Raw genomic sequence first — 23,763 nt, forward strand, 5'->3', positions numbered from 1 at the left:
ATATTAAATTTAATTTAATTAGCTAAATATAATTCATCATAACTAAAAATTGAATGAATCCAACTATAGTATTGAGAGTACTTGAACCTGAGAGTTAATAATTTGACATAATATACAGAACATTCTTTCTCCTTGGAAGAATCATTTGAAATGAATAAATACAATCAACGAATCATACGGATTACAGGCTTACAGTCATCTTTGAAGCTGTTCACCAAGCTTCAGTAGGCTATAGGTTTCAGCATCTGGCCTAGCCCCTCCAAGAATCATCCTTTTCAAAAGATTTGGATCATAGATTTTGGCCTTCACATAAGCCTTGATCAAAGTATTGTACACAAAGGTATACCGAGTATAGTTGGCTCTTTTAAGCTCTTCAAACAACTTCTCAACATTCTTCACGTCACCCTTTTCAGCAAAAATCTCAATCATACAAAAGGTGGTCTCCAACCATGGTGTTGAACACCTGACTTTGTTGCTTGTTGGGAAATTCATACCCATGTCTAGAGTCTTCAAGCTTTCCTCCACCAGTCCTGCTTTTAAGCACCCCAGAGCAAGGTGTCTAAAGGTAATGGAATTTGGTTTGCATCCGTTCATCCTCATTTCTCTGAAAACCCCAGTTGCTTTGCTTATAAGCCCATGTTTGCAATATACAGATATCATAGAATTGAACTGCTCAGTTAATTTCAACCCTTTTATTGACTTCATTTGTAACCAAAGCTCTTCAGCTTGACTTAGCTGTTCTATCCTACCATATGCTTCAATTGCCAGCATATAACTTTTAGACCTAACATGGGTAAACTCTTGGATGGTGCCCCAAGTTCTCTCCAGTTCCTTCCCCTTCCCTAAGTACCCATACAATATTATTAGGACATCTAATGTCGACCAGTTATTCCCTGTCATAGCCTTCACCACAGCCTCAACATAAGCTTCAGCTGCAGTGTATAACCTTGCCACTGCATGTGCAGTAGCTAGTATGCAGTAAGATATCTCATTTGGCTCAACTTCTACTCGCTTCATATCATTGAAAACCTTTACCAACCCTTCAATATTGTGCTCATTTGCCTCTATTTTCATCAGAATATTGTAGGTGGAGACATGTCGCACCACCTTATCCGCCTTCATTTGATTTAGAATTTTCGGAATGGTCTTCCTGCGGCCCGGAGATGAATGGAGGATTATCAGACGGTTGAAAACCAAGTGTGAGATAGGGTGCCTCAATTCCCTCATTTTCTTCATATACTCCAGCGAAAGCCTTATCATGCCTTTATCCAAGCATGCAATCACAAGATTATTGCAGAGCAACTCATTCTGAAACTCCTGAGGGACACAACTAAATAGTTTTTCACCTTGCGACATCCCATGGAGTTTAGTTGTAAACTCCAACAAGTAAGAGTAGTCTAATTCTTTCGGCCTGTATGGTCTCTCTCTAATCACCCATTCCATCACCTATCAGAAGCAATGAAATCCCCAGTGTTAGATCCCCTGCCGTAACGCAGACTTGTCATACCTTGAACTTTAAGTACCAATGCACATAATTTCAAAGGGGTTACACACTTCGTGCCAAAGCTAATAGATTTCTATAATATACATGTTATGCGTCAAGTGCTCAACTAATGAAATGCAACACCTTTTCTATTTTTTTGCCATAATATTGCTTTAAGATTCTAGCATAGTAGTTCTCAAATGTAGACAAAATAACAACTCAACCTTTTAAATAATAAGTTCTTCAGCATTATGTACTTCTAAAAGGGGAAAAAAAGATAGAAATATTTCCATGCAACTGAGCTTATTAACATTTGACATAGTTGAGTTTAAGCTCCACCCCTGTTTCGGAACAATTTTTTTTTTCTTAGCAATTAAACAGAAACTATAAAAACCCAAAATTTTAGACTAATTACTGTGAGAGAAATTTACCTCAAGAGCACGTTTATTCAATTTAAGCTTCCTCAAACGATTAATAGCGTGAAAAATGTCCCCTCTATGAACAGGAAACCCATCAGCCATCCAGCTTTTAAATGCTGACCCAACTGTTTCTCCTTTAGGAAGTCTCTCAATTCTCAAAGATAAGCACTTGGGTTCATCTGTTTTCGGCTCTGAAGTTTGTCCTTGAAGGTTATCAGCTGTTCGGGAACAAAGAAACTTGAGAGATGAAGCAGTGGTATCAAGTGTTTGATGTATTGCTCGAAAGAGCCTACGTTGACGTAGCAGAGCCAGCGCTTGCATGCTTCGGCTCTGAGTTTCTGGCTAAAGAGTGGGATTTTGTAGCTTGGTAAGTATTGGGCTCAAAGATAAGCCCATTTGGCAAGACCGAAAGACCATAGCTCTGTCAGCTTTTCTTGGATGATTCTGCTAATGGCATATTCTTCTTGAGTTGAACTGGACGGGGTTTTCGACCAGTTGCTTAGATCAGTTGGCTTTGAATTATATTTCATTGATAATTGCTGAAAACTTTGTTTTTTCATTGAATGTATAACTAACCAGAAGAATTAGAGTTTGATTGGTTATTAGACTTAGTAAAATTTTATTTGCAGTGGATTAGTTATAATCTTGCAATTTAATTAGAAGCTTATTTTATTAAAAAAAAGAAAAGTACATATTGTTGTTTAGATATGTAAATTATCAGCAATATCTTTGTTTTGGCATAATCTTCAAAAAAATTCACATAAGCATACATTCTTCTATTACATTCAATTAAATTTTTGTAGTTTTATTTTAAATTAAATAAGTTTCTATAACTAATGGTTGATTCATTGTTATTAATCAAAATATCACTTATTATTTTATATTTATATGATTTTTACGTAAAGGTTAAAAAATATCACATGATTATATTTTCATGCCATAACATGTTACATACGTCATCATCTACTATGACATCTTAATATAAAACATTGACGTCACATGATATAAAATAATAAATGGTATTTTAATTAAATCAACCGTTAGTTATAAAGATTTATTTGGTTCAAAATAAGAGTATAAAAATTTCATTAAATGCAATAAAAGAACAAAATTTTACTTCAAATTTCGTAAATAGTTTAGAGGCTATTTTAGATATTATGTCATTTGTTTTCAAGAGAATAATTGAATGATTAATAGGAACTTCAAACATAATTCTAAAAAGGTTAAACTATAATTTTAAAATTGACAATGTCAATCAAATCTTAATAATATTAAAGTTTTTTTGTTATTTATACTGACATGGGTTTTTTTTTTACTGATGTGAGATAATGATTTGTTAATGATCATGTGACATTTTTTTTATTTATTTCACAATTTTAAATTATAGAGCACAACAATTCAATTGTTCTCTCTATCTCACAACACTCTTTCTTAAATTTTATAAATCTGTTCACATTTTTTATCTGTTTCTTGTTTGATCTTATAAAAAACCATTAACTCATATTTAATAATTTTATATCTTCATTTATATCAATGTTTAATCATGTCCTATTAATACTATTATTACATCATTCATGAAATATCACATCATCATTGTAATGTTCTCAGATTTAATATCACATCAATAAAAAATGTCACGTCAACATAACCAAATTCTACATCAGTATAGACCCTAAAAAAATTTTAACTCATTTGATTCACATTGTCAATTTTAAAAAATATATAAACTCAACTTTAACAAATTATTGTATAAAGACTAAACTAAGACAAATTGCATAATTTGACTTCCTAAAGATGATCAAAGTTCCAATGGAAAGAATAGAGTAGATTTATATGATAAGGGAAATTAACCATCTCCCTTTACATGTCACTGCATATCCCTGTCTTTGGGTGATTTTATTTGGTTTTTAAGAGTTTGGATATGCTTAAAAATTTAAAAGGCACCTAGCCCTGCTTTGCACTGAACTCAATCCTACACTACACTTCAATCACCATCATTTGCACTTATCAAATCCAATTAGATCAAATTGAACAGCTGAATGTGTTCCATCTAGTGTTTACCTTCTAACATATAATCTCCAAATAGATATTCAAGTTCTAATGCTTGTTGAACTAGTCATATGTGTAATTTCTTACATCCCTTTTTAACATTTTTTTTAATTTTTATTTTGTTGTTTTTAATGGTCAGACTCAATCCCTTTTAACATTTCCCTTCTTAAAAATACCATTAATATAATAAAACATAGACCCTTCACGATCGCCATCATCAATAATCACATCACTCGTTACCGTTACGTGTCATTCATTTCCAACGCTAATCTTTTATGGTTATCAATAGTAAAAGAAAATTTTATTTATTTATGAGATAGATGTAACGTATCTTTCAAAAAAAATTAATTAATTAATGGAAAATTCTTAATCAATGAATCATGAATTGCTATATGGAATTCATGACATCATTTAAGTTATTAAATTAATTGCTAAATAATTAATTTTTGACTAATTTAAGATAAATATCCGTTTAGTCAATCAAAATTTAAAAATTCCTAGGGTAGTCCATCAAAATTCACCTATGAATTATTATATATATATATATATATATATATTTCTAATTAAATTAAAATAATTTAAAAATTAAATTAAATTTTGACTAATTAAATTTCAAAAACTTATAGATTATCAATCAAAATACACATATGATTCATATTATTTATATCTAATTAAATTTAAAATAAAGTAAAAAAATTAAATTCTTATAAATTTCTTTCCTTTAGTATTATCAATACTGTACTCTTTAAAGTCAAAGGTCCAATAAGTTCAAAGAAAAAATCTGAATAATTAAGTTTCTAGAATTCCAACAAAGCAAGATCTTCAAATCGAAATCTCAAGAATTTTGAGAAATCAAATCTCAAAATTCCTAGGAAATTGATCAAAGAAATGAAGTTTCAATGCCTAAATTTCTCGAGAAATTATCGGACATGGCTCATTAAGGCTCCTAATGCTACGACTACCAATCCTTTGTTAGTTAATTCTCAATGACTAGTTATTGTCGTTTTAAGATATTATTTTTGTTGAAAACTACTGAGAAAGTAAAGTTTATTTATGGGTATATATATGTTAAACGCATTGCCAAGAGTAATTAATGTTTACAGTAAATGTATAAAAACAAAATCAAATTACACATCAATTATTATATTTAATATAAAAATATTGGCATAAATACCTTAATAATTGCACTTTGAGGACATATTATTAAAACCTTAATTTTATATGGATATTTTGGATGCAAATCTTAAAAATAAGGGATAGAATTTATAGTGGTTAAGAGTTTATGAAATGAACAGAAAAAAAATTATTTTTATTGTATAACCTAAAATTCAGAAGTAGATTTCAAGCTTAACAATAACATTTAAAACTTGTGAGATAATTGAAAAAAAATATACTTGATTGCATAAATCAAGACTTAACGAGTCAAGTCTTTAAATATTCAGTTTGTATTAAATGGCCGAATTAAGATAATAATGAGATGGATGACTATGATTATCTTTTAATTGTCTCTCATCTCATGCAAAATTAAAAATCCGTCATTGTTTACATCCTTTCGCCTACCTAAATAGTGCTGACTTCTGTAATTTATGTGAGAAAGGAAAGAAAGTTGCAAGCCCTTTTTTCTTGTTTAGGCTTTTTAACTAAAAAGTTAACTAAAGACTAGAAAGTGGGAGCCAAGTCACATCTAATTTCTCCAACCAGCAGAAAAAGCCAAATCTTCAGGTTTCCTAAAGTCAAAGTGGATTTCTAGAAAGGTAATTGAAATTCTGTGCAGTAATCGGATTTTTTAATCATAGTACAAATTACATAAAATAATTAACATTTCTTTAATTAAATGATATGTGCCATTCAATTATAGTGTCACGAACATATATTTTTAATCTAAATAAATATATCTATTAAGTGAAAAAAATATTTATTTATAAATTTAAGATTCATTTTAATGGACTCAATTGTACAAATATCCCTTTTATAAAAACATTTATCATTTTGAAAAAAAATTTATCTTAATTTAAGTGGTTTTAATATTTCTCGTAAAAGTCTCACATCAATACATACTCGAATTGACTTTAATATCATTTATCATAAATTTATATTTTTAATTTAAAAATATTTATATTCATAAAAGAAGACTCCTCTCCTCTGGTATTGATACGAAATCAACTGATATATAATAAGCCTCTTTAGATAATAATAACAAAAAATTAAAAAATTATGCAAATACTTAAAAAAGGAGGTTGTCAACGGTCCAGATTGAAAGGATTAGTGGGGTCCAATTAAATATTCTGTGACGTGAATTCTTTACCGATATTTATACATTGTCAAACCCAGGCGGAAATTTGGGTCCATATTATTTGCCGTCACTTTACGGCTTCTGATTGGCCTGTTTTCCATGTCAGGCATGACCGTGGCGTGGTGTTGGCTCCGGCATAATTCTCTCTCTGCCACCCGGCTGGATTTTACGCGTCATTGACAAAGCCCTGCTATTACGTGTCAGCAATTGGGTTGGTAGCCTCACACGGCTGGCTAGCCACTCGGACGATGACGTGGGTTAAAGGAAACGAATAATATTTGTGGTGACAGATTAAAGAAGTTATTGTTGGTTATGAACTATACATTTCTGACTTTGACATTAATGTGGGTTGTTTTCAAACTATTGTATTATAAATTTATAATTAAAAATAAATAAACTAACAATTTAATTAGTGAGTTCGCTTCGAAATTAAATAATATAATTTTAGATTTGAATTGTGTTATTAATTTATTTTAAATAGAAAAAATTTGAAAGAAAAAGAAAATAAAGAAGTCTATCTAACTTAGCCGACAAGATTGAACTTTGACTAATGGTGGAGCCGATGGGAGCCGAGGCTTATAACGGCTCCATGATAAATCTTGACCGTCGATTGTGAATTCGCGGGAAGTCGACAAATTTATTTGTGGTTGTGATGACATGGCAAAGGCGCTAAGCCAACGCATATAAGGATGGAAGATACCCTTATTTTGCTTCAAATTATTGTTTTGCCCTTTATTAACATATAATTACCAGTAAGTTTTCTCTCCTTAAGCGACCTAAGGTATATACCATATTAAGAGCTTATAATTGTTTTTATTTTATTTATATATTTATTATTTTTACTATATGAGAAGCTATTGACAATTTAATTCAATTAATTTTCATAATTAATTTTAAAAATAGATATATAGTATTGGTTTAGCTCTTATTATATTAATTGTGATGAAAAATGAATTTTCAATTCTTAATTTTTTTTTTGAATTTTGTTTACAACAGTAGAAGAGTGGGAAAATTACATTTGTGCTTGTAATTTATCAATAATTTTGTCAAAAATGATGTCATCTTCTTTCCTTTTTCCCAACCTCGACATAAACAGTAAGACCAAGTAATCATTTCCTTAATAAATCAATTATTTATTCTCATAATTAATTAATTGAAATCAATCCTTAAATAACTTTCTTTAATTCCGTCGTCCTTGTTAAATTCTATCAAAATTTCTCTATTTCTCTCTCTCTCTCTCTCTCTCTCTCTGTTCGAACAGAACGGAGCCAGCTTAAAAGTCTCAGCTTCCATGGCCTCCCTTTCTTAAATTCCAAAAATACACATTCATTTCACTTAATTCCCTATTCAGGGTACCTCTTATTTTCCTTAAAAGATCTAAACTTTAGCTTCAATTTTGGATTTTTTTTTCATTTTTAGTATTTTTGAATGATCATGGGACCAACGGGTGATTCCAAGGGTGAGTTACTGAGTCAACTAGCTGAGTTAGTGAAGGAGATAACTGGGTTACCAGATTGTAAAAACTCGTGTAAAAAAACGCATGGGAATTTAGTACGTAGAATCAAGCTGTTGAGTCCTTTGTTTGAAGAATTGAGAGACGGAAATGAAGAGACAATGATAAAAATTGAAGAGATTAAAGGGTTTGAGCTCTTGAAGGTTGCTTTGGGTTCTGCTAAAGAGCTTCTTCAATCGGTTAATGAAGGAAGCAAGTTGTATCAGGTAATGGTTTTTTTTTTCTTTTTTTTTGGTGTTAATTCTCTGTTTGGTTGCTGAGGAAATGAATGGAAATGAAAGGGAAAAGCTTGGATTTTTTTTGGGTGCCATGTGGTGTTGGTTTGAAAAAAAAAAATTCTGTTTGGCTGCTGAGAAATTTTGGTATTATGTGGAAAAATAAAAATGAGAAATTGAGTTTCTAAATTATGTAAAACGATTGTGTTTGGATTGTATTGATGAAGGGTTTTAGTTTTCCTACGATGTAAAATGATTGGTTTATATATTTTCATTTCTTTTTTATAATTTTCTTGGAATTCTTTAAGTATTCTATTTTCTATTTTAAGCAATCGTTGTTTTTCTGGGGTTTTCTCATGCTAAACTATACTAATGTAATTTGTGTATCAAATGCTGTCATTACTATGGTTTCTTAGAAATTGAAGGGGTAAGGCAACAAAGGAAAATACTTGTAGACCTATGTTTTATGTTGTTATCGTACATATTTTTCTTAGAACTATCTAACTTACATGAGTTCTTTCAATCAGCCAATTAAGATTTAGGAGATCATTTTCAGAATATAGTTTTGTCATCATAAAGTTATATTGGTATTATTTGAGAGCTTACTGCCTAATTGTAATCTGCTATATTAATTTTCTTTCAACCAGTAAGTTTTGATCATGTTATCATGTATTTATCATAACTTTTCTTATTTCTAGCATTCTTTGTAAAATTTGCTTCCTTTTTTTTTTTGTTTAATAAGGTCTGCAGATTGGATATTATTATTCCTTCGGTTATCATGTGGCAAAATTTGTTATACTCAATAAGTAGTTCTTCAAAGCTTGTGTTTTGGCATTGATGCTTTATCTAGGTTCTGATTACTAGTGAATCAGGTCCTGGGTATAGATATTTATAGGAATTTTATCGTGATAAATTTTGGCAATCTATGTTGAGGTTATGAATGGAAGTGCATTAAATTGTTAGTTTAAATCTACTGAGTATTTCTTTGTTTGGAGTTGTGTTGAGAGTAGTCTGTTACTCTTTTATAACTCTGGATCCGAATAAAAGTAAAATCCTCCTCTTTTCCAACTTTCTCAGAGCATATTTTACTTGAAACGCTAACTTATTAAGGCACAAACAAAGTAGAGCTAATTTTTCAGAGTTTTAGCTTGTCATGTGCTTATCTTTTGTTTTTCTTGAAGATCCTTAGAACTAAGCTCGATCCTTTTCATACTTAAACACTCATTTTTGCTGCTAATTAGCCATGCTATCTTTCATAAATACCTTTGTATTCATGAAGTAGTTAGTCATTGAGATCAGTTGTGTGCATTACTTGTCACAGGCTCTGCAAAAGGACCAGATAACAGATAAGTTCCAGCTAATGACAGAAACCATTGAAGCAGCATTGAATGAGATTCCTTATGATAAACTTGATATATCAGAGGAAGTCCGGGAGCAGGTACTTTTTCTCGGCAATTGTGCCAAAAATAAAACAGTTATCTTTAGTCTTTATTTTTGTTTGAATTATTCTATGCAGATTTACAATAAGCAAACTATAGTTTAACAATAAAAAAAAAAAATGCTAGAATCAAGCAACTGATTAATAAATCCATAAGTGCTTTCGACTTGTATGACCTGTTCTTGGTAATTGTCTGATTAAACTTGTTCATGCAAGAGAGAGAAAGACTCAGCAAAATGCAAATACTGACAAAAATTTTGATGGCTGTAATAAATAGATCAATCGTTTTCCAAGTTTTGATGACTTTTTGACTTGTTCTATTTCTTGTCAGATTGAACTTGTTCATACACAATTCAGAAGAGCAAGCAGAAGACCAGACTCGCCTGATTTACAACTAGACCAGGATTTAGCTATAGCACAGAAAGAAAAAGATCCCGACCCTGCAATACTGAAAAGACTTTCAGATAAGCTGCAGCTAAGGACAATCAATGATCTAACAAAAGAGTCACTTGCTCTCCATGAACTGGTTATTGCAAGTGGTGGAGATCCAGGGGAGTGCTTTGAGAAGGTTTCATCACTGCTCAAGAAGCTGAAGGATTACGTACTGATTGAAAATCCTGAAGCTGACACTTCTGAGAGTGAAAAGGGCATGATGAAACATAGATCACCTGTTATCCCAGATGATTTCCGGTGCCCAATATCTCTTGAATTGATGAAAGACCCTGTAATTGTCTCCACTGGACAGGTTGACTGGCACAATGCATCACTAACTTTTTTTTTTTGAACACTAACACTCAGATATTTTATTCTTGTCGGTTTCAATATTCTTAATTGTTTTGGTTTCTTTTGCAGACATATGAAAGATCTTGTATTCAGAAATGGTTGGATGCAGGGCACAAGACCTGTCCCAAAACACAGCAGACACTATTGCACACAGCCCTTACACCAAACTACGTTTTAAAAAGTCTCATAGCTTTGTGGTGCGAGAGCAATGGTGTCGAGCTGCCTAAAAAACAAGGGACTTGTAGTAGCAGAAAACCAGGAAGCAGTGTCTCGGACTGTGATCGTGCAGCCATCATTGCTCTATTGGAAAAACTGGCAAATGGAAATTCAGAACAACAAAGAGCAGCTGCTGGTGAACTCCGGTTATTGGCAAAAAGAAATGCAGATAATAGAGTGTGTATTGCGGAGGCAGGAGCCATACCACTTCTTGTAGAGTTATTATCCTCCACAGATTCTAGAACTCAGGAGCATGCTGTAACAGCTCTTCTCAACCTTTCCATCAATGACAGTAACAAGGGAACCATCGTAAATGCAGGAGCTATACCTGATATAGTAGATGTGTTGAAAAATGGCAGCATGGAGGCTAGAGAAAATGCTGCTGCAACCCTCTTCAGTTTATCTGTTGTAGATGAAAACAAGGTAGCAATTGGTGCAGCCGGGGCTATTCCTGCCCTTATAAAGCTGCTTTGTGAAGGGTCTCCGAGAGGAAAGAAGGATGCTGCTACTGCTATTTTCAATCTTTCAATCTATCAGGGAAACAAGGCAAGGGCTGTTAGGGCTGGTATTGTGCCACCATTGATGAGACTGCTGAAGGATGCTGGAGGTGGGATGGTGGATGAAGCGTTGGCTATTCTAGCCATTCTTGCAAGCCATCAAGAAGGGAAGGTGGCAATTGGTCAGGCTGGGCCAATTCCTGTTTTAATGGAGGTTATACGGACTGGTTCTCCACGAAATCGGGAGAATTCTGCTGCCATACTGTGGTCACTTTGTACGGGTGATTCGGAGCAATTAAAAATAGCCAAGGATTCTGGTGCAGAGGAGGCACTTAAGGACCTGTCTGAGAGTGGCACTGACAGAGCAAAGAGAAAAGCTGGAACTATCCTGGAACTCCTCCAACGGCTCGAAGTGAATGAAAATCCCGTCTCGTTGAGTTCTTTGTGAAATTCATGCTACATAGTTTGGTATTTCAAACAGCCTTTCTACATACGAGGGAAGTGTATAAGATGAGATATTAAAGAGCTGTGAGCATCTATTTCTCATTTGGCCTTGGCATTCAAGGGACTTGCTCTGCTGCAGCTCATAACTATTTCCAGAGAATTACCATATGTAGTACAAGGTATTTTAAGAAAATTCGACCTTCCCTATATTGTTGCTCAATACCAGCTGTTAATTATAGTTTATGGAGTTTGATTAAGTTTAGAGATTTTCATATAATGTAAATTTTGATTGGTATAAAGTGGCAGTTAGCCACCTTCCTATTTATACTACTCTTATTCGAAATATTTATATTCCTTGACATTATATGTTATTATTTAATGAATTCAAAGTTGAGGTCTACCAATTTTCATACATAATTCAATTAATTCATAAGTGAAAGTTAAGTTAATGCCATATCAGGTAGGATAAAAGTGGTAGGACAAGTAGTATTTTTCTTATTGTAATGGTAATTTGTTCTAAGAGAAGCAGTTTTCACATGCAATCTTTATTTATTTATTTATTTATTTTTTGATATATAAATGTAATACTGAGTGCCATAATTTGTACACCAATTTTAAATTTTGACCCCTAAATGATGAGCTTACCAGGAACAAGGATTTGTTATAAGCTTAAAAGACCATTCTAGTTTTACCATGGAAGGATTATTTTCGCATAAGGTTTTGGAAATTTTTTTGAATTATTTAAAATTTTTTTTATGTTTTTATTACATTCAATTAAGATTTTATTATAAATCAAATAGGCTTTTATAGTTTACAGTTGATTAATTATAATTAATTAAAATATTATTTATTATTTTATATCCACGTAACATTGACGTGAATAGAGTTATCATGTTATATCAGTATATGATATCATTAGTTACTATATGATATATTAATATGAAATCAATACAATGTATCATAAAATGACAATGATGTTGTGATTAACATAATATTCAACCGTAATTTAATTTAAAATAAAAATATAATAACTTAAATTGAACTCAATAAAAATAAATATTTATTTAAATATTTTTAAATAATTTAAAAAACTTCTAGATATTATTATATTTATTATTTTAATATGAATAATTTAGTATTTCCGACAATGAATTGTTTACTTGAACAAGAAAATGGAAAAACCTGTGTGCCAGATAATAAAGAATTCATTGAATAATAAAGTAACTATCAATTGTAGTCACGACTGGAACGTCGATTTCACAATTTCGTCAACAGCACGTAACGTCTCTAATCTCTAATTAATATATATTCCCTTCAAATAATTCTGCATGTTCAAAAGGGACATTCAAAACCATCAAAAGCTGTTTGCTTGAATTTTTCTAAATTTCCATCCTTGTGGAAAAGACAAATTTTTATTTTAAATATTATGAAGATCAACCATTTCAATCCCCGGCAACGGCGAGAAAAAAAAAAAAAACTATTTTCAGTCATTAGTTGATTTTTATATCATCGTGGAAAACACTACTGGTGCGGACTTAATTCACATGTTTAATGCAAAGACTAACCCCGAAAGCGTAATCATTATATAACAATTAATATCGATTTTGAATAGTCCAAAATTTAGCTATTTTTTTTTAAAGAACAATCAATTATTCCTGCATAAGTGATAATAAAAAAGCTCCGAAATCTGGAGATTTTAAATTCAAATTTTATTATACATGAATTTAAATGATTCTTATGTTGAAGAATAAATTTCTGAAATTTCCAGATTTTAAGTTCAAATTCTATTATACATGAATTTATCTATGCAACTATACATTATATATATTTTGACTAATTTATTTCAGTGATTTTAAATAAAACATAATGTGTTGTTGTGATTGTAATTTTAATTTTTATTTATATATGTAACTTTATAAAAAAAAGGTATTGAGTTGACCAAATGTTTTCCCATGTTAAGCAAATGGCAATGGAATTTGAGTGTATATACTCTCCTCCTTTGCTTAACAAGTACCCCCAATGTTTTCATCCTATATGATTTCCTTGTTTCTTCTCTAAAGTTCATCAAGTAATCTGTATGACTTTGATCTCACAATTTGAATTGATCTTTGGGTCAACCAACCCCAAATTGTTCAACAAATTTGAAGAGTTTTTCCACAATCCACCAACCACCACACTTATATAAACATAGAAAAACCAACAGCTGACATTCAGTTTAATGCCAGAATCCATGAGTCAGATTTGTCAATTATAATAGGCCATGGTAAAATGCATTGTTTGATGAATCAAACACAGAAGCCAAACCAGTCCTAGGGATTTCACTCAAATATACTAAAGGAGAAAGGGGAAAAGAATCCCTCAAATATGCATCTACCACAAATACACTTCAGTAAATCACCACTGACAGATAAAGCTTTTCCATACACACAATTCCATCGCACAGAGATCCCAGCAATCGTAATGTATGCTCATCTTCTTCACATGACAATCGGAACATCCCCAAGTCATTCTCATGCCATAAAAAAAAATGACTGGCCTCAATAGATTATGCTGCAAAATCAAATAAATAGAATAGAAAATCTGGTGAAGTACAGAAACGTGGCCAACATTCATATCCTGCCAAGGGCTTCACATTGACAGCTTGACTTGGTAGAGCGGAAAGCCATGATTATGATCGCAGTGGTTGTTCCAGGGAAGATAGGAAACCTAAGCCCCATAAAAGGATCAGTAGCAAACACACAATGGACAAGTCAACCAGAAGTCCCAAGGAATGTTTCAGCCAATGTATGACCATTGACAATTTTCGTTGTCCCAATAATCAGATCGTATGCCATTCCTTCCTGCAAGACAGAGATACCAGTATGACGAGAACTAACTTCCAATAAGGAGAAATGGACAATAAAAACTATGCTTAAACCCTATGATAAGCTAGGCTTAAAGATAGTTGTAACATTGTGCCAAAACTAACCTATTGGGTTCAGAGGCTGGTGGTTCAAGTGTGCTTTCAACACAAAATCACCATTGTTGCATGACATTGAAATTACTATATTTTAAACTTTTACAGCATTCGACAGAATGTGGAAATTGACATTCATTGGTGCAACTTCGAGTCAATGGACATCATGTATCATGACAACATACAAATAATTTAAATTACATAGAAAAAATATTTTACTAGTCCTCAACATAACTTCAATCCAAGGTTTTCACTTTTTAAAGCAAGCCCAAGTAAGATATGAGAAAGAAATGCAATTAACCAAATGACATGTACCTTTTCACACTCAAGCACCTTACTCTCAGAAACTACCTCCTAAAACCACCTCATAACATAGGGTTACCTAGGGGACTTACTAAGAGACAACATGGAGCCAACAATCATTGATGATTGGATTTCTATAATTGCATACAGTTAGTCATTGAAGATCAAAAGAACCAATAACAATGCACTAAGCAATGAAATTGCACCAAGAAATCCAAGCATAGGACAACGAAGCAGCTCCACTTCCATTCTTACATATCCAAATGCTTCTATTGTTCCACTTCAGACTACATACAATTGCCTTTAGAAAACATTATAGGGTCATCATTGCCGTAAACAAGAGGTGGTAAGATACGATAGATGAAAGTTCCATTTTCTTAACTTCCTCAGAAACACCATCACCAGACTCCTATGCAACAGAAAAGAGAAAGAATATCCCAAGAGACTCCCATTTCACAAATCCAAAAAGTACACAAAACAACTGCTTCACACTGTACGTGATAATATCATGCATTTCAATGAAGCAATCACTGCTTTACTGCAAGATATATTAAAACCCTGTATGACACTGAACATACCTGAGCACTGAGAAATCTGAGAGCAGAAATTTCTGCAAATGTTACCCCTCCAACAAAGACAACAAGTACTAGGGAGCGCCTCCCATCAGCTATTCTGCAAATTCAAGGAGTCAACCAATAAACAAGAGCCTTTTTGTAAAGGAAAAGAATATGAACATCGATATTCTCAGATTATAGAGGTCAAAGAAGAAATACAACAAATCTTAGAACAGAAAATTTAGGGGAGCTTGCTGTCATCATGGAAACTTCTGTCTCTGGTTGTTTATAAAGCAAGTCAATAAACTAATAGGAGATACAATTCACAATTTTACTGCCACATACTCATGGTTATTGCCTTTTATCATCACTCAGTGTTACAGGGTTATACTGGTTTTTAGGACAATTAACTGAGGAAGGAGTCTCATTACCAAAATAAAATTCCAACACAAATATCTGAATGAATTTATTTAATAATTTGTCTGGCACTGGAATTATGAAACATACTTAGAAAGGAAAATATTACTTACTTATCTATGCCATTTGAAGCACTCTGCAATGTGTCAAATGATGGATTGCTCGCAAAGCGACCCTATAAAAACAAATATGCCATTAACTTAAAATATGCTCAGAGAGTTAATTTTTGGTGCACAGAAGTCAATGATAATTCTTCAAACAGTTCCATAGCATTGACATGCCATATTCAGATATTTGAAACAGTAAAATATAAACAAAACAAAAAAGAACCAACAAAAATGGAAAAGTACATAAAAGACTCCAATGAAACAATAAGTGCACTGACCCTTTTTGTTTCTGTATGTGGCCCAGGCAACAGCTTCAAAATTTCTTCCATAGGACGCCTGAAAAGCCATATTATCAGATATAAGTTCACAAATGAAAGACTAGCAGGGGTTTGGATTAATATTCCAACGGGATATACAGCCTCGTTAAAGTTCTTGGCTGGTGAAACAAAGCAACGAAACTGATTCAGGCAATAAACAATCCCACCCTCTCCATATTCTATGTTCTTCATCTCTCTCTCATTTCATAGGTACTTGTGTTCTTCAATAAATTCACAACTTCTTCTTCAACTCTTTTCAGATGGCATCCCAACTCCCTTTTGTATCTCTAGCCATTCCTAAAAATTCAACCCCGTCATGTTTGCCGTTGTCCACATTGCCATGCTCCATGTTAAACCTTTCTGCCCCCCATTTTCAGTCCTTTGATACCATAATTATTAGCCCACAAATCTTAAATTGTTCCTCTTTCTTCACCCTGGGGGGAAGGGGTGGATTCCTCCCAACAAAATTCTACTACCAGGTCTGTGCTACCTCCAGGTGCACACTTTTAGGGCCTAATTTTCATAAACTTGCTTTCATTAGAACTTTCTAATGATTACCAGGTACAGGATAGTGCCAAATATTAATCCATTTCCATATAAATAAAGCCAATGGGAATGAACCTAAATCATTTTTTTCTCAAATTCAGAAAAGTAAAGAAAAGTCAAAGCATACCATCTATAGATCACATATGGTAATTGCAATGGGTTTGAACAGATTAAACTCACCACCCAGATCGAACAGCATGCTGGACAAGACGAATACTAAGAGGTGCATATCCAGAAAAGACATAGGCTATGTCATTAGGACTGTTGCATAAGAAATACTTTATTAATTAGGAAGGAAAACAAGACAATTAACTGCTTCATATAAATAGAATAGTACGCTTGAGATTAATAAGTTAGTATGGGCTGTGAGATAGAATCTAGAGAAAAACCCATCAGCATAAACTGGTACAAGTAGCTCCAAGCATTGCAAAATTTGTTCTGACAGCAGCATAAAGAGACAATATGGAGGCATTGGAGAAAGGGAGAGATATTGATATGTATCAAACTAAATTGCTTCAGAGAAACCAAGAGATTTACTATATGGAATACACCATGATGGTGTACGTGCAAAAAAAGAGATATTTATGTGGAATACACCATGATGGTGTATGTGCAAAAATAGAGATATATAAGCAGATATCTAGAAGTTTTTTCCAGTGAATATTTAGCAGCGTGGAGCAATTTTCTCCCACATTATTCTTCATTCAGCACGAAGTACAATTGTACTATGTGATTTATCAGCAATGCAGAAATTTAACTACCACTTGGTAGATTTAAAGGGCACAAATGAGTATCATTATTTGTCCATCATAGAATGTTAAAGAGATTGAAAACTGAAAAACATCTTTGCACCATGAAACAAGAAAATATTAAAAAACCATAACACAGAATTTCTTTATGAAAAAAAACAAACTCATTCATTGTCGCCTCTTTTTTTTTTGGAGGGTAAAACGGGTTGAGGGGGCTGTGGGGGGTGGGGGGGGGTTTCAAAACTGAAGAATTGCATACAATTAACATGCACATGATATGGGGACAAATATCAATCAAGCCTGCAGTTCAACCACCTAGCATGAAACCATGCTGTAACTAACCTTTAACACTGAAATAAAAAGGTATCAAACGTTATAGACAGTTCAAGAAATAGAAAAGATTGCATCACTGAGAAGAAAAATACTTTGCTGTGTCAGTATCCTCGACAAGAAGTTACAAAGCATGTTTGACCGTCAGCATAAAAATATATCAAACATTATAGACAGTTCAAGTATTAGAAAAGATTGCATCAGTAAGAAGATAATATACTTTGCTGTGTCAGTATCCTCAACTACAAGTTGCAAAGCACGTTTGACAGTCAGCCAATTGCTTTTTGACTCCTGCAAGACTCAAATGCAAAACAAGAGACTAAAATTATAGAGTCCACTGAACTTGTGATTGTTAGAATAACAGACAAACTGAAGTACATGCCTGATTAAGCACTCTTATACTATACCTGTTTCTTGAACAATCCAGCCTTTTCTAAATTATTTAGAGTAGCCATGTGCTCAAACCCATAACTGTGGAGTAGTTCCCTCCTATACCATGGTTACAAATATATCAAATAACCAAGTCAATACGTCAAAGAAGAAAAATAGCTGTCAACTAGTAAAAGTCAAGAATCAAAAACTAGCATACACTTTCCACAGAAAATAAGAAAAAGAACATTAAATAATGACTTATACAGAGTAAAAAGTACTTGCCTCAAATAGTCAAAATGCTTTTTGGGCAACCCTGAATTTGTTACGGAAAAAAGGATGAGAATACGCAAGACATTGATAAGAGGCTCCTGCTTTTGGATCATTTCTTCAATGTATTCAAAGCAACTGCAGTCATAGACCAGAAAAACATGTTTAAAAAGCAGGGGGAAGAAGCATCACATATTGATAGGTTGATACCGATTTTCAAAAAAAATTAAACCACAGGCAGCTGCAATTATCTCCGATAAATGAAGGGTGAGTTTCTTCACCAAAAATTATATTCTATGAGCAAGCAGTAATAGTTGCACTAACAGACAGAAAAATATAAGGACTGACATTTTTAAGTCATGAGATAGTAGGTGAAGCAGGTTAGGCTTACATGTCATAACTTGAGGCCTCAACAATTGTGTGTTCCATGTCAAGTTTCGCTAGAAAAGATGGCTTTGATGTGAATTTTGACAGATGTTGAGCAAGATTTATGTGCCTCTGAAGCAATATTCAGCAGCAAATTAAAATTTAAACTCAGGCAGACCACTTCCAGAAAGCCAATGTAACTCTAAGAAGCAAAACACAAAAAACAAAACCTACTTACAGTCATTTCAGGTAACGAGTTGAGCTTCTTGACAAAGTCCTTTAGTTCAGAAACTGTTTGGTTCTGTATGCATTCAAAAAATTTAAAAGGACTCATAAGAAGTTAAGAATGTTCAAGAGTCCCAAAAGGAAACCATTTGAGGAACTACTCAGTGATCCACAATTTATCATACATGAGAAGTGAACACAATGGTTCTAAGAGTTCAACAGATAATTTACTCATACACTAAACCCTTCAAATATTCTTGCCACTTGCATACTAATGCTTCCTAAATTGTGACAGGAAACCTAACCAATGAGCTATAAAGTTCTTTTGCTAGGATTTTGACTAAAGTATGCCTTTGCCGATATTCAGATTATGATGCTATGATGCTAAGCATGACATATGAGGCATGAGGAATGTTCAGGTGCTTATTCACTTACAGTAGTAGTCATCTCAGTGTAGTCCTGCTTCATGGATGTTGCTTTCTGCCTTAAAACCTGCAATCATACTGCAGATCGCAACTAAGAAGAAGAACTTGGCAAGTGACAATAACTTTGGGGAAGTAAGAATTGCAGAAATAGAGTGTGGAAAAGGTTAAAACAGGTCAACCTGGACAACAACTTCAAAGTTGAGATCTCGTATCTCCTTGAACAGCTTGTCGCTAAAAGTTAAAACATGTATTTACATTAGCATCGGATAAGGAAAAAGAAGGGAAAAGAAGGCAGTAAATAAAAGGATAAATGCTTAACATCAAGATAAAAGCGTTTTTACTTTTATTTGAGAAGACAGTTTAGAAAGTTGACTGAGGCCTATATAGGAGTCAATTTTTCATTATTATTGAAGAAAAGAATAAAAATCTCAACCAAATAGCCACCACTATACTATTCACATTTGGTTTGTATCCACTTGAAGGTTAACCTATAATTACTAGACAAATGCAACCAAAGTTATACAGATTCAAGAACCATCTAAAAGTCATATTCTAAGACCAGACATCAAATCACCGACAAAACCAGACTGTTTTGTGAGTATCAGAGAGCTATTATAATTTCTTAGTGAAATGCATCATGCAGTGGCCAACTTTACCTTGAATTAAGTGGGACCTTCATCTTTTTTCCCTCTTGCTGAACACCCATGACAGAAGAATCCAGCTCCACAGAACCATTATTGATGCGCAAAAACTATAATGGAACTATTAGATATGGCTTTTAACAAATTCCAACTGAGCAGAAACAAAATATATTACAATGATTCTTCCGCTTAGAAGAATAGCAACACCGAGTGCCTCAAAAAGTTCAGTATCACAATTTTGATTTGAAATTTCTTTTGTTAGTTAGATATCTATCTATTCATCCTGCATCAGATTAAATGATCCAAAGCCACTAACCCGGAAGGTTTAACAATCTCACTATTCAAGGTGCTTTAGTACTTATCATCATCAAAAACAGCCACCAGAATGGGAAGGAGAAGATGTTTTAGCAAAGACCTCATAAGCAGCTTGGCATGTAATATCTAACAGAATGTTCAATGCAAAAGTTACAATCCAGCTTTCCCATCAACTTATGCCATTACCAAGCGACCTCATGAGCATTTTTGATTTGACTAAACTAACTGAACTAGTTGGCCAAAAATAATAATAATAAAAGAACTAGTCCTTTCGACAGTAACCTCATAAAGCTACTCTAATTTCCAATTTTGTTCCGTAGATAGACTCATCCAACTCATAGACATGAACATATGCTTTGCAAAGAAAATATTTAACAATATTTAATTGCAATACTGCTTCTTGCATCAGCTTACCTCATCCACTAGCCCTTCATATGTTAACTGAGAACACATAGGAGTAACCATATCCACCTGTAGCCAAGCAGTGGAAAGTTTCAGTAGAAAGCAACTATAGTATTGTTAATTTTTGCAGTCAACTGCACTATCAAATGAGAGAGAAGAAGCAACAGACCACGTACATTTTAGAGCTCAAATGCAAATTTTCGCAATTTGATTTAGTCAATTACTAGTGGCATGCTGGGCATTTAGGTACTTAATCAAATAATAAATTTACAACTCTCCTCAAAACAGGCTTAGTATCTTTCTCCCATCATCTTTATGAAAGAATTCTAGGAAAGGAATAAAAATACTTACTGCACTGCATGACAAGACTCACCTCCCTATCTATGAGGATGAGAGTGTTAATCTCTGGTACAGCCATCTGAAGAATCAAAAAGGAAATAGGAGGCCACAAGTCAATTTAAATGCATAAAAAGCACAAGCATTAAAATTAATTTCCAGGGGAGAAAAGGTGTAAAAGAGGGCCATAATTACATCAGATGAGCTAACAGGTTCTTCAGTTTGCATGCGATTAAGAATGTCTGCAACAAGAACAGATGCTTTGCCTTTTGCCCGCAAATTTGGTATAACTCCAAAAGAAGACTGCAACGTGTAAATTATAGGATAAATTTAGAATAAGAAAATAGAAATAAAAAAGAGCTGTATTATATTAGTAAATCCTTATAATACAGTATTAGAATTAATTATTTTATTAACTCTTGATATTTGCTGCAGGGAGGCATCCTTATTTAGCCCAAATAAATCACATAAGTGGCATCAACCTAACCTCAAGCTTGTGAATGGCCTTTGCAATTTGCCAAAGAGAGCCTGTGTCGCCATCAACCTGACATTCCTACCATGCAAAAACACACATATAAAAAATTGGTTCAATCAGCAAGCACAAGATGAATATATTGGGTGGGAAGAAAAAGCATAATTGCCATACTTTGTAAGCAAGATCCAGTTCAAACGACAAAACATCTTCATCCAGTGGAACTACATACAATGGGTACTCCCCTATGGTCATTAGGTGATGCACATTTTCCTCCTCAAGGATCTGCACAGTGACAAAGATTCTTTATAATGTCTATGTAGACAATATATCAGCACATCAAGAGCTTAGGTCACAGCCATTGTTTACTTTGCAATAGATGCTTACCTTCTCGCATTGAATTTCACGGCGAGGAACAAAATAGATATAGTACTCTCTTTGAAGTCCTTTTGAGATATCATTATGTACATGAGAAGATATGAACTTCATCAAGTCACGCTGAGAAGGAACAAGATAAACCACTTTGGTGCAATCAGTCTGAACTGGCTCAGCTGAAAGATGCCGCAATTCAATCCCATATTCCTGTTCATAATCAACAGGACATTCATAATAATAAACTTTAAAACACCGGAACATTGCTTTTTCATCATCATATACCTTTTCAATTACGCTTCAAGAAAGAATTATCTAAGCACATCCTTTTATTCTTGAATGTAAGTAAATACAGAAACAGGCTGAATATAAAGGCTAAATTTTCATAGAAGAATACCACTTTCTTATTGAATTAAACCGAAAAGTAGCATCATTAAGCATTGAGAATTTTTTTTTTTTCATGAAAGAAATACCTTAAGAAGAGATGTTTGAATGATCAAAGAGAGCGAGCCACCAAGTTTCGGTTCAATAACCAAACATTTCTTTCCTCGAATCTAAAATCACCAAAATAACAATCAATAAGAAAACGAAATGGGTTGTCTACTAAGCTAAGCTTCATGCAACAGCATCATTTTCTTTTCCTTTCTTTTCCCGAGCTTTCTCGGCAATCAAGCAGTAGTTAACTTGAAAAACAAAATGTAATTAAAATTGAAGACTTACATCTTTGAGAATCTTAACAAGATCTCTCTGAGACTGTTCCCTGTAAAAAAAAAAAAACAGTTAATTACTCCAAATTCAAATGAAATTGAAGAAAATGAGGAGATTAAGCAATTTAATTTTGCACCTGAGAGACTTGAGATTGAGAGGAGAATTGTCCAAATTTGGAATCTGAGCCATTCAATCCAAAAAAGCAGAAAACCATAAACAAAAAGTTTTCTATTGGCTGTCTCTACTATGGAGAAAATTATCGTTAAAATGCCATTTTAATGTACCAAAAAAAAAACCGCATACAGTGCTTGAAGCTTTTGAGCCTTCCTAAAAGGTTTGTGGCCCAGGCAATGGTGAGCCCAATCACCCAGAAGAGATATATCAGCAAGCCCAGATAGCCCAACTAAAAACACCAATATCAGCTCAGGTTCCAAGCATAAGGGATAAAAGGACAGGTCAAAGCTCAACTAGGCAACCCAGCGAGCCCATGGACAGTCCAAAATAACCCAGTCGAGCAGGACACATGTTAAGGCTTGATAGGCCAAGACTCATAACGTCGTTACGTCTCTTTTTTTTTTTTTTTTTTAAATATATAATTAGGCTTCTTTTAGCCTTTAGGTACACTTAGAGCAAGTTGACATTGTAACAGATAATCGTAGAATTTGATTATAAATGTGATGCTAAAGATGATAAGCTATAGTAAAATTTAGGATTAAAATTTGGGATAGATATTTTTAAAAAAATTAAAATTATTTAAAAAATTTATTTTTTATTATATTCAATTAATTTTTATATTTTTATTTTACATCAAATAAGTTGTAATAATTAATTATTATTAATTAAAATATCACTTATCATTTTTATATTCAATTTACATAACATCGATACGTATAATAAAAATATTATATAATCATATCATATATGTTATATAAACAAGTCATGTCATATAAATAAGTTATGTCATCCGTTTATTATTAGAAACGAAGTCAAGATTTTGCATTTAGGGGATAACAAAAGGTATGTCGATTGTGGGTCTTGAAACAGTGGAGCTTAGGAATAATTTTATTAAAATAGATTTTACTCTAGTCTTTACATTTAATAAAATTAGTTATTGATTAATTATTGTAAATATCTCATCAAATAATAAAAATTATTGTAAGGAAAAAACTATAAAATTTAAAATATATATATATATATATATTAAGAAATTTCAATACTTTTGAGAAGATAGAA

At 32.9% G+C, this 23,763-nt stretch overlaps 3 protein-coding genes across 4 annotated transcripts; 1 reads left to right on the plus strand and 2 right to left on the minus strand.

Annotated features, from left to right (window-relative positions):
- Positions 1 to 8: 8 nt before the first annotated feature.
- LOC18586477 (Tetratricopeptide repeat (TPR)-like superfamily protein) lies at positions 9 to 2,254 on the minus strand. The gene is made up of 2 exons (XM_018128691.2): positions 1,915 to 2,254; positions 9 to 1,446 (listed from the first exon to the last, which is right to left on the minus strand). The coding sequence occupies exons 1-2, from the start codon at positions 2,221 to 2,223 to the stop codon at positions 196 to 198; spliced, it is 1,560 nt and encodes a 519-aa protein (XP_017984180.2). The 5' UTR covers positions 2,224 to 2,254; the 3' UTR covers positions 9 to 195.
- A 5,276-nt stretch (positions 2,255 to 7,530) lies between these two features.
- Positions 7,531 to 11,675, plus strand: PUB14 (plant U-box 14). Its single transcript, XM_007009896.3, has 4 exons — positions 7,531 to 7,963; positions 9,294 to 9,410; positions 9,742 to 10,155; positions 10,263 to 11,675. The coding sequence occupies exons 1-4, from the start codon at positions 7,673 to 7,675 to the stop codon at positions 11,352 to 11,354; spliced, it is 1,914 nt and encodes a 637-aa protein (XP_007009958.3). The 5' UTR covers positions 7,531 to 7,672; the 3' UTR covers positions 11,355 to 11,675.
- A 1,824-nt stretch (positions 11,676 to 13,499) lies between these two features.
- On the minus strand, positions 13,500 to 22,807 carry ATVPS33 (Sec1/munc18-like (SM) proteins superfamily). Of its 2 annotated transcripts, none has more exons than XM_088802629.1 (22): positions 22,667 to 22,807; positions 22,543 to 22,582; positions 22,296 to 22,376; positions 21,838 to 22,032; positions 21,625 to 21,735; positions 21,466 to 21,522; positions 21,174 to 21,281; positions 21,016 to 21,060; positions 20,655 to 20,711; positions 19,941 to 20,035; positions 19,464 to 19,515; positions 19,295 to 19,351; positions 18,873 to 18,935; positions 18,660 to 18,766; positions 18,284 to 18,406; positions 18,037 to 18,118; positions 17,850 to 17,920; positions 16,731 to 16,811; positions 15,966 to 16,023; positions 15,694 to 15,755; positions 15,188 to 15,281; positions 13,500 to 14,190 (listed from the first exon to the last, which is right to left on the minus strand). In XM_088802629.1, the coding sequence occupies exons 1-22, from the start codon at positions 22,717 to 22,719 to the stop codon at positions 14,101 to 14,103; spliced, it is 1,782 nt and encodes a 593-aa protein (XP_088658755.1). In that variant the 5' UTR covers positions 22,720 to 22,807; the 3' UTR covers positions 13,500 to 14,100. The 2 variants fall into 2 exon arrangements, with proteins under 2 accessions (XP_088658755.1, XP_007009959.1); XM_007009897.3 differs by having other exon boundaries at positions 21,466 to 21,531.
- Between the last annotated feature and the right edge of the window lie 956 nt (positions 22,808 to 23,763).

The sequence above is a fragment of the Theobroma cacao genome, chromosome 10 (assembly GCF_053813885.1).
Source record: "Theobroma cacao isolate CCN51 chromosome 10, ASM5381388v1, whole genome shotgun sequence".
NCBI lineage: Eukaryota > Viridiplantae > Streptophyta > Magnoliopsida > Malvales > Malvaceae > Theobroma > Theobroma cacao.

Bases quoted from the DNA above. Each gene is read 5' to 3' on its own strand.
- LOC18586477 (XM_018128691.2), bottom strand. From the start codon at position 2,223: ATGCAAGCGCTGGCTCTGCTACGTCAACGTAGGCTCTTTCGAGCAATA. The intron at 1,447-1,914 runs GTAAATTTCTCT...TGCTTCTGATAG, and splicing joins TGAATAAACGTGCTCTTGAG to GTGATGGAATGGGTGATTAG.
- PUB14 (XM_007009896.3), top strand. From the start codon at position 7,673: ATGATCATGGGACCAACGGGTGATTCCAAGGGTGAGTTACTGAGTCAA. The intron at 7,964-9,293 runs GTAATGGTTTTT...TACTTGTCACAG, and splicing joins AAGGAAGCAAGTTGTATCAG to GCTCTGCAAAAGGACCAGAT. The intron at 10,156-10,262 runs GTTGACTGGCAC...TTTCTTTTGCAG, and splicing joins TAATTGTCTCCACTGGACAG to ACATATGAAAGATCTTGTAT.
- ATVPS33 (XM_007009897.3), bottom strand. From the start codon at position 22,719: ATGGCTCAGATTCCAAATTTGGACAATTCTCCTCTCAATCTCAAGTCT. The intron at 18,407-18,659 runs GTAAGCCTAACC...CTATGACTGCAG, and splicing joins GAGGCCTCAAGTTATGACAT to TTGCTTTGAATACATTGAAG. The intron at 15,282-15,693 runs GTAAGTAATATT...TTGAATTTGCAG, and splicing joins GCTTCAAATGGCATAGATAA to AATAGCTGATGGGAGGCGCT.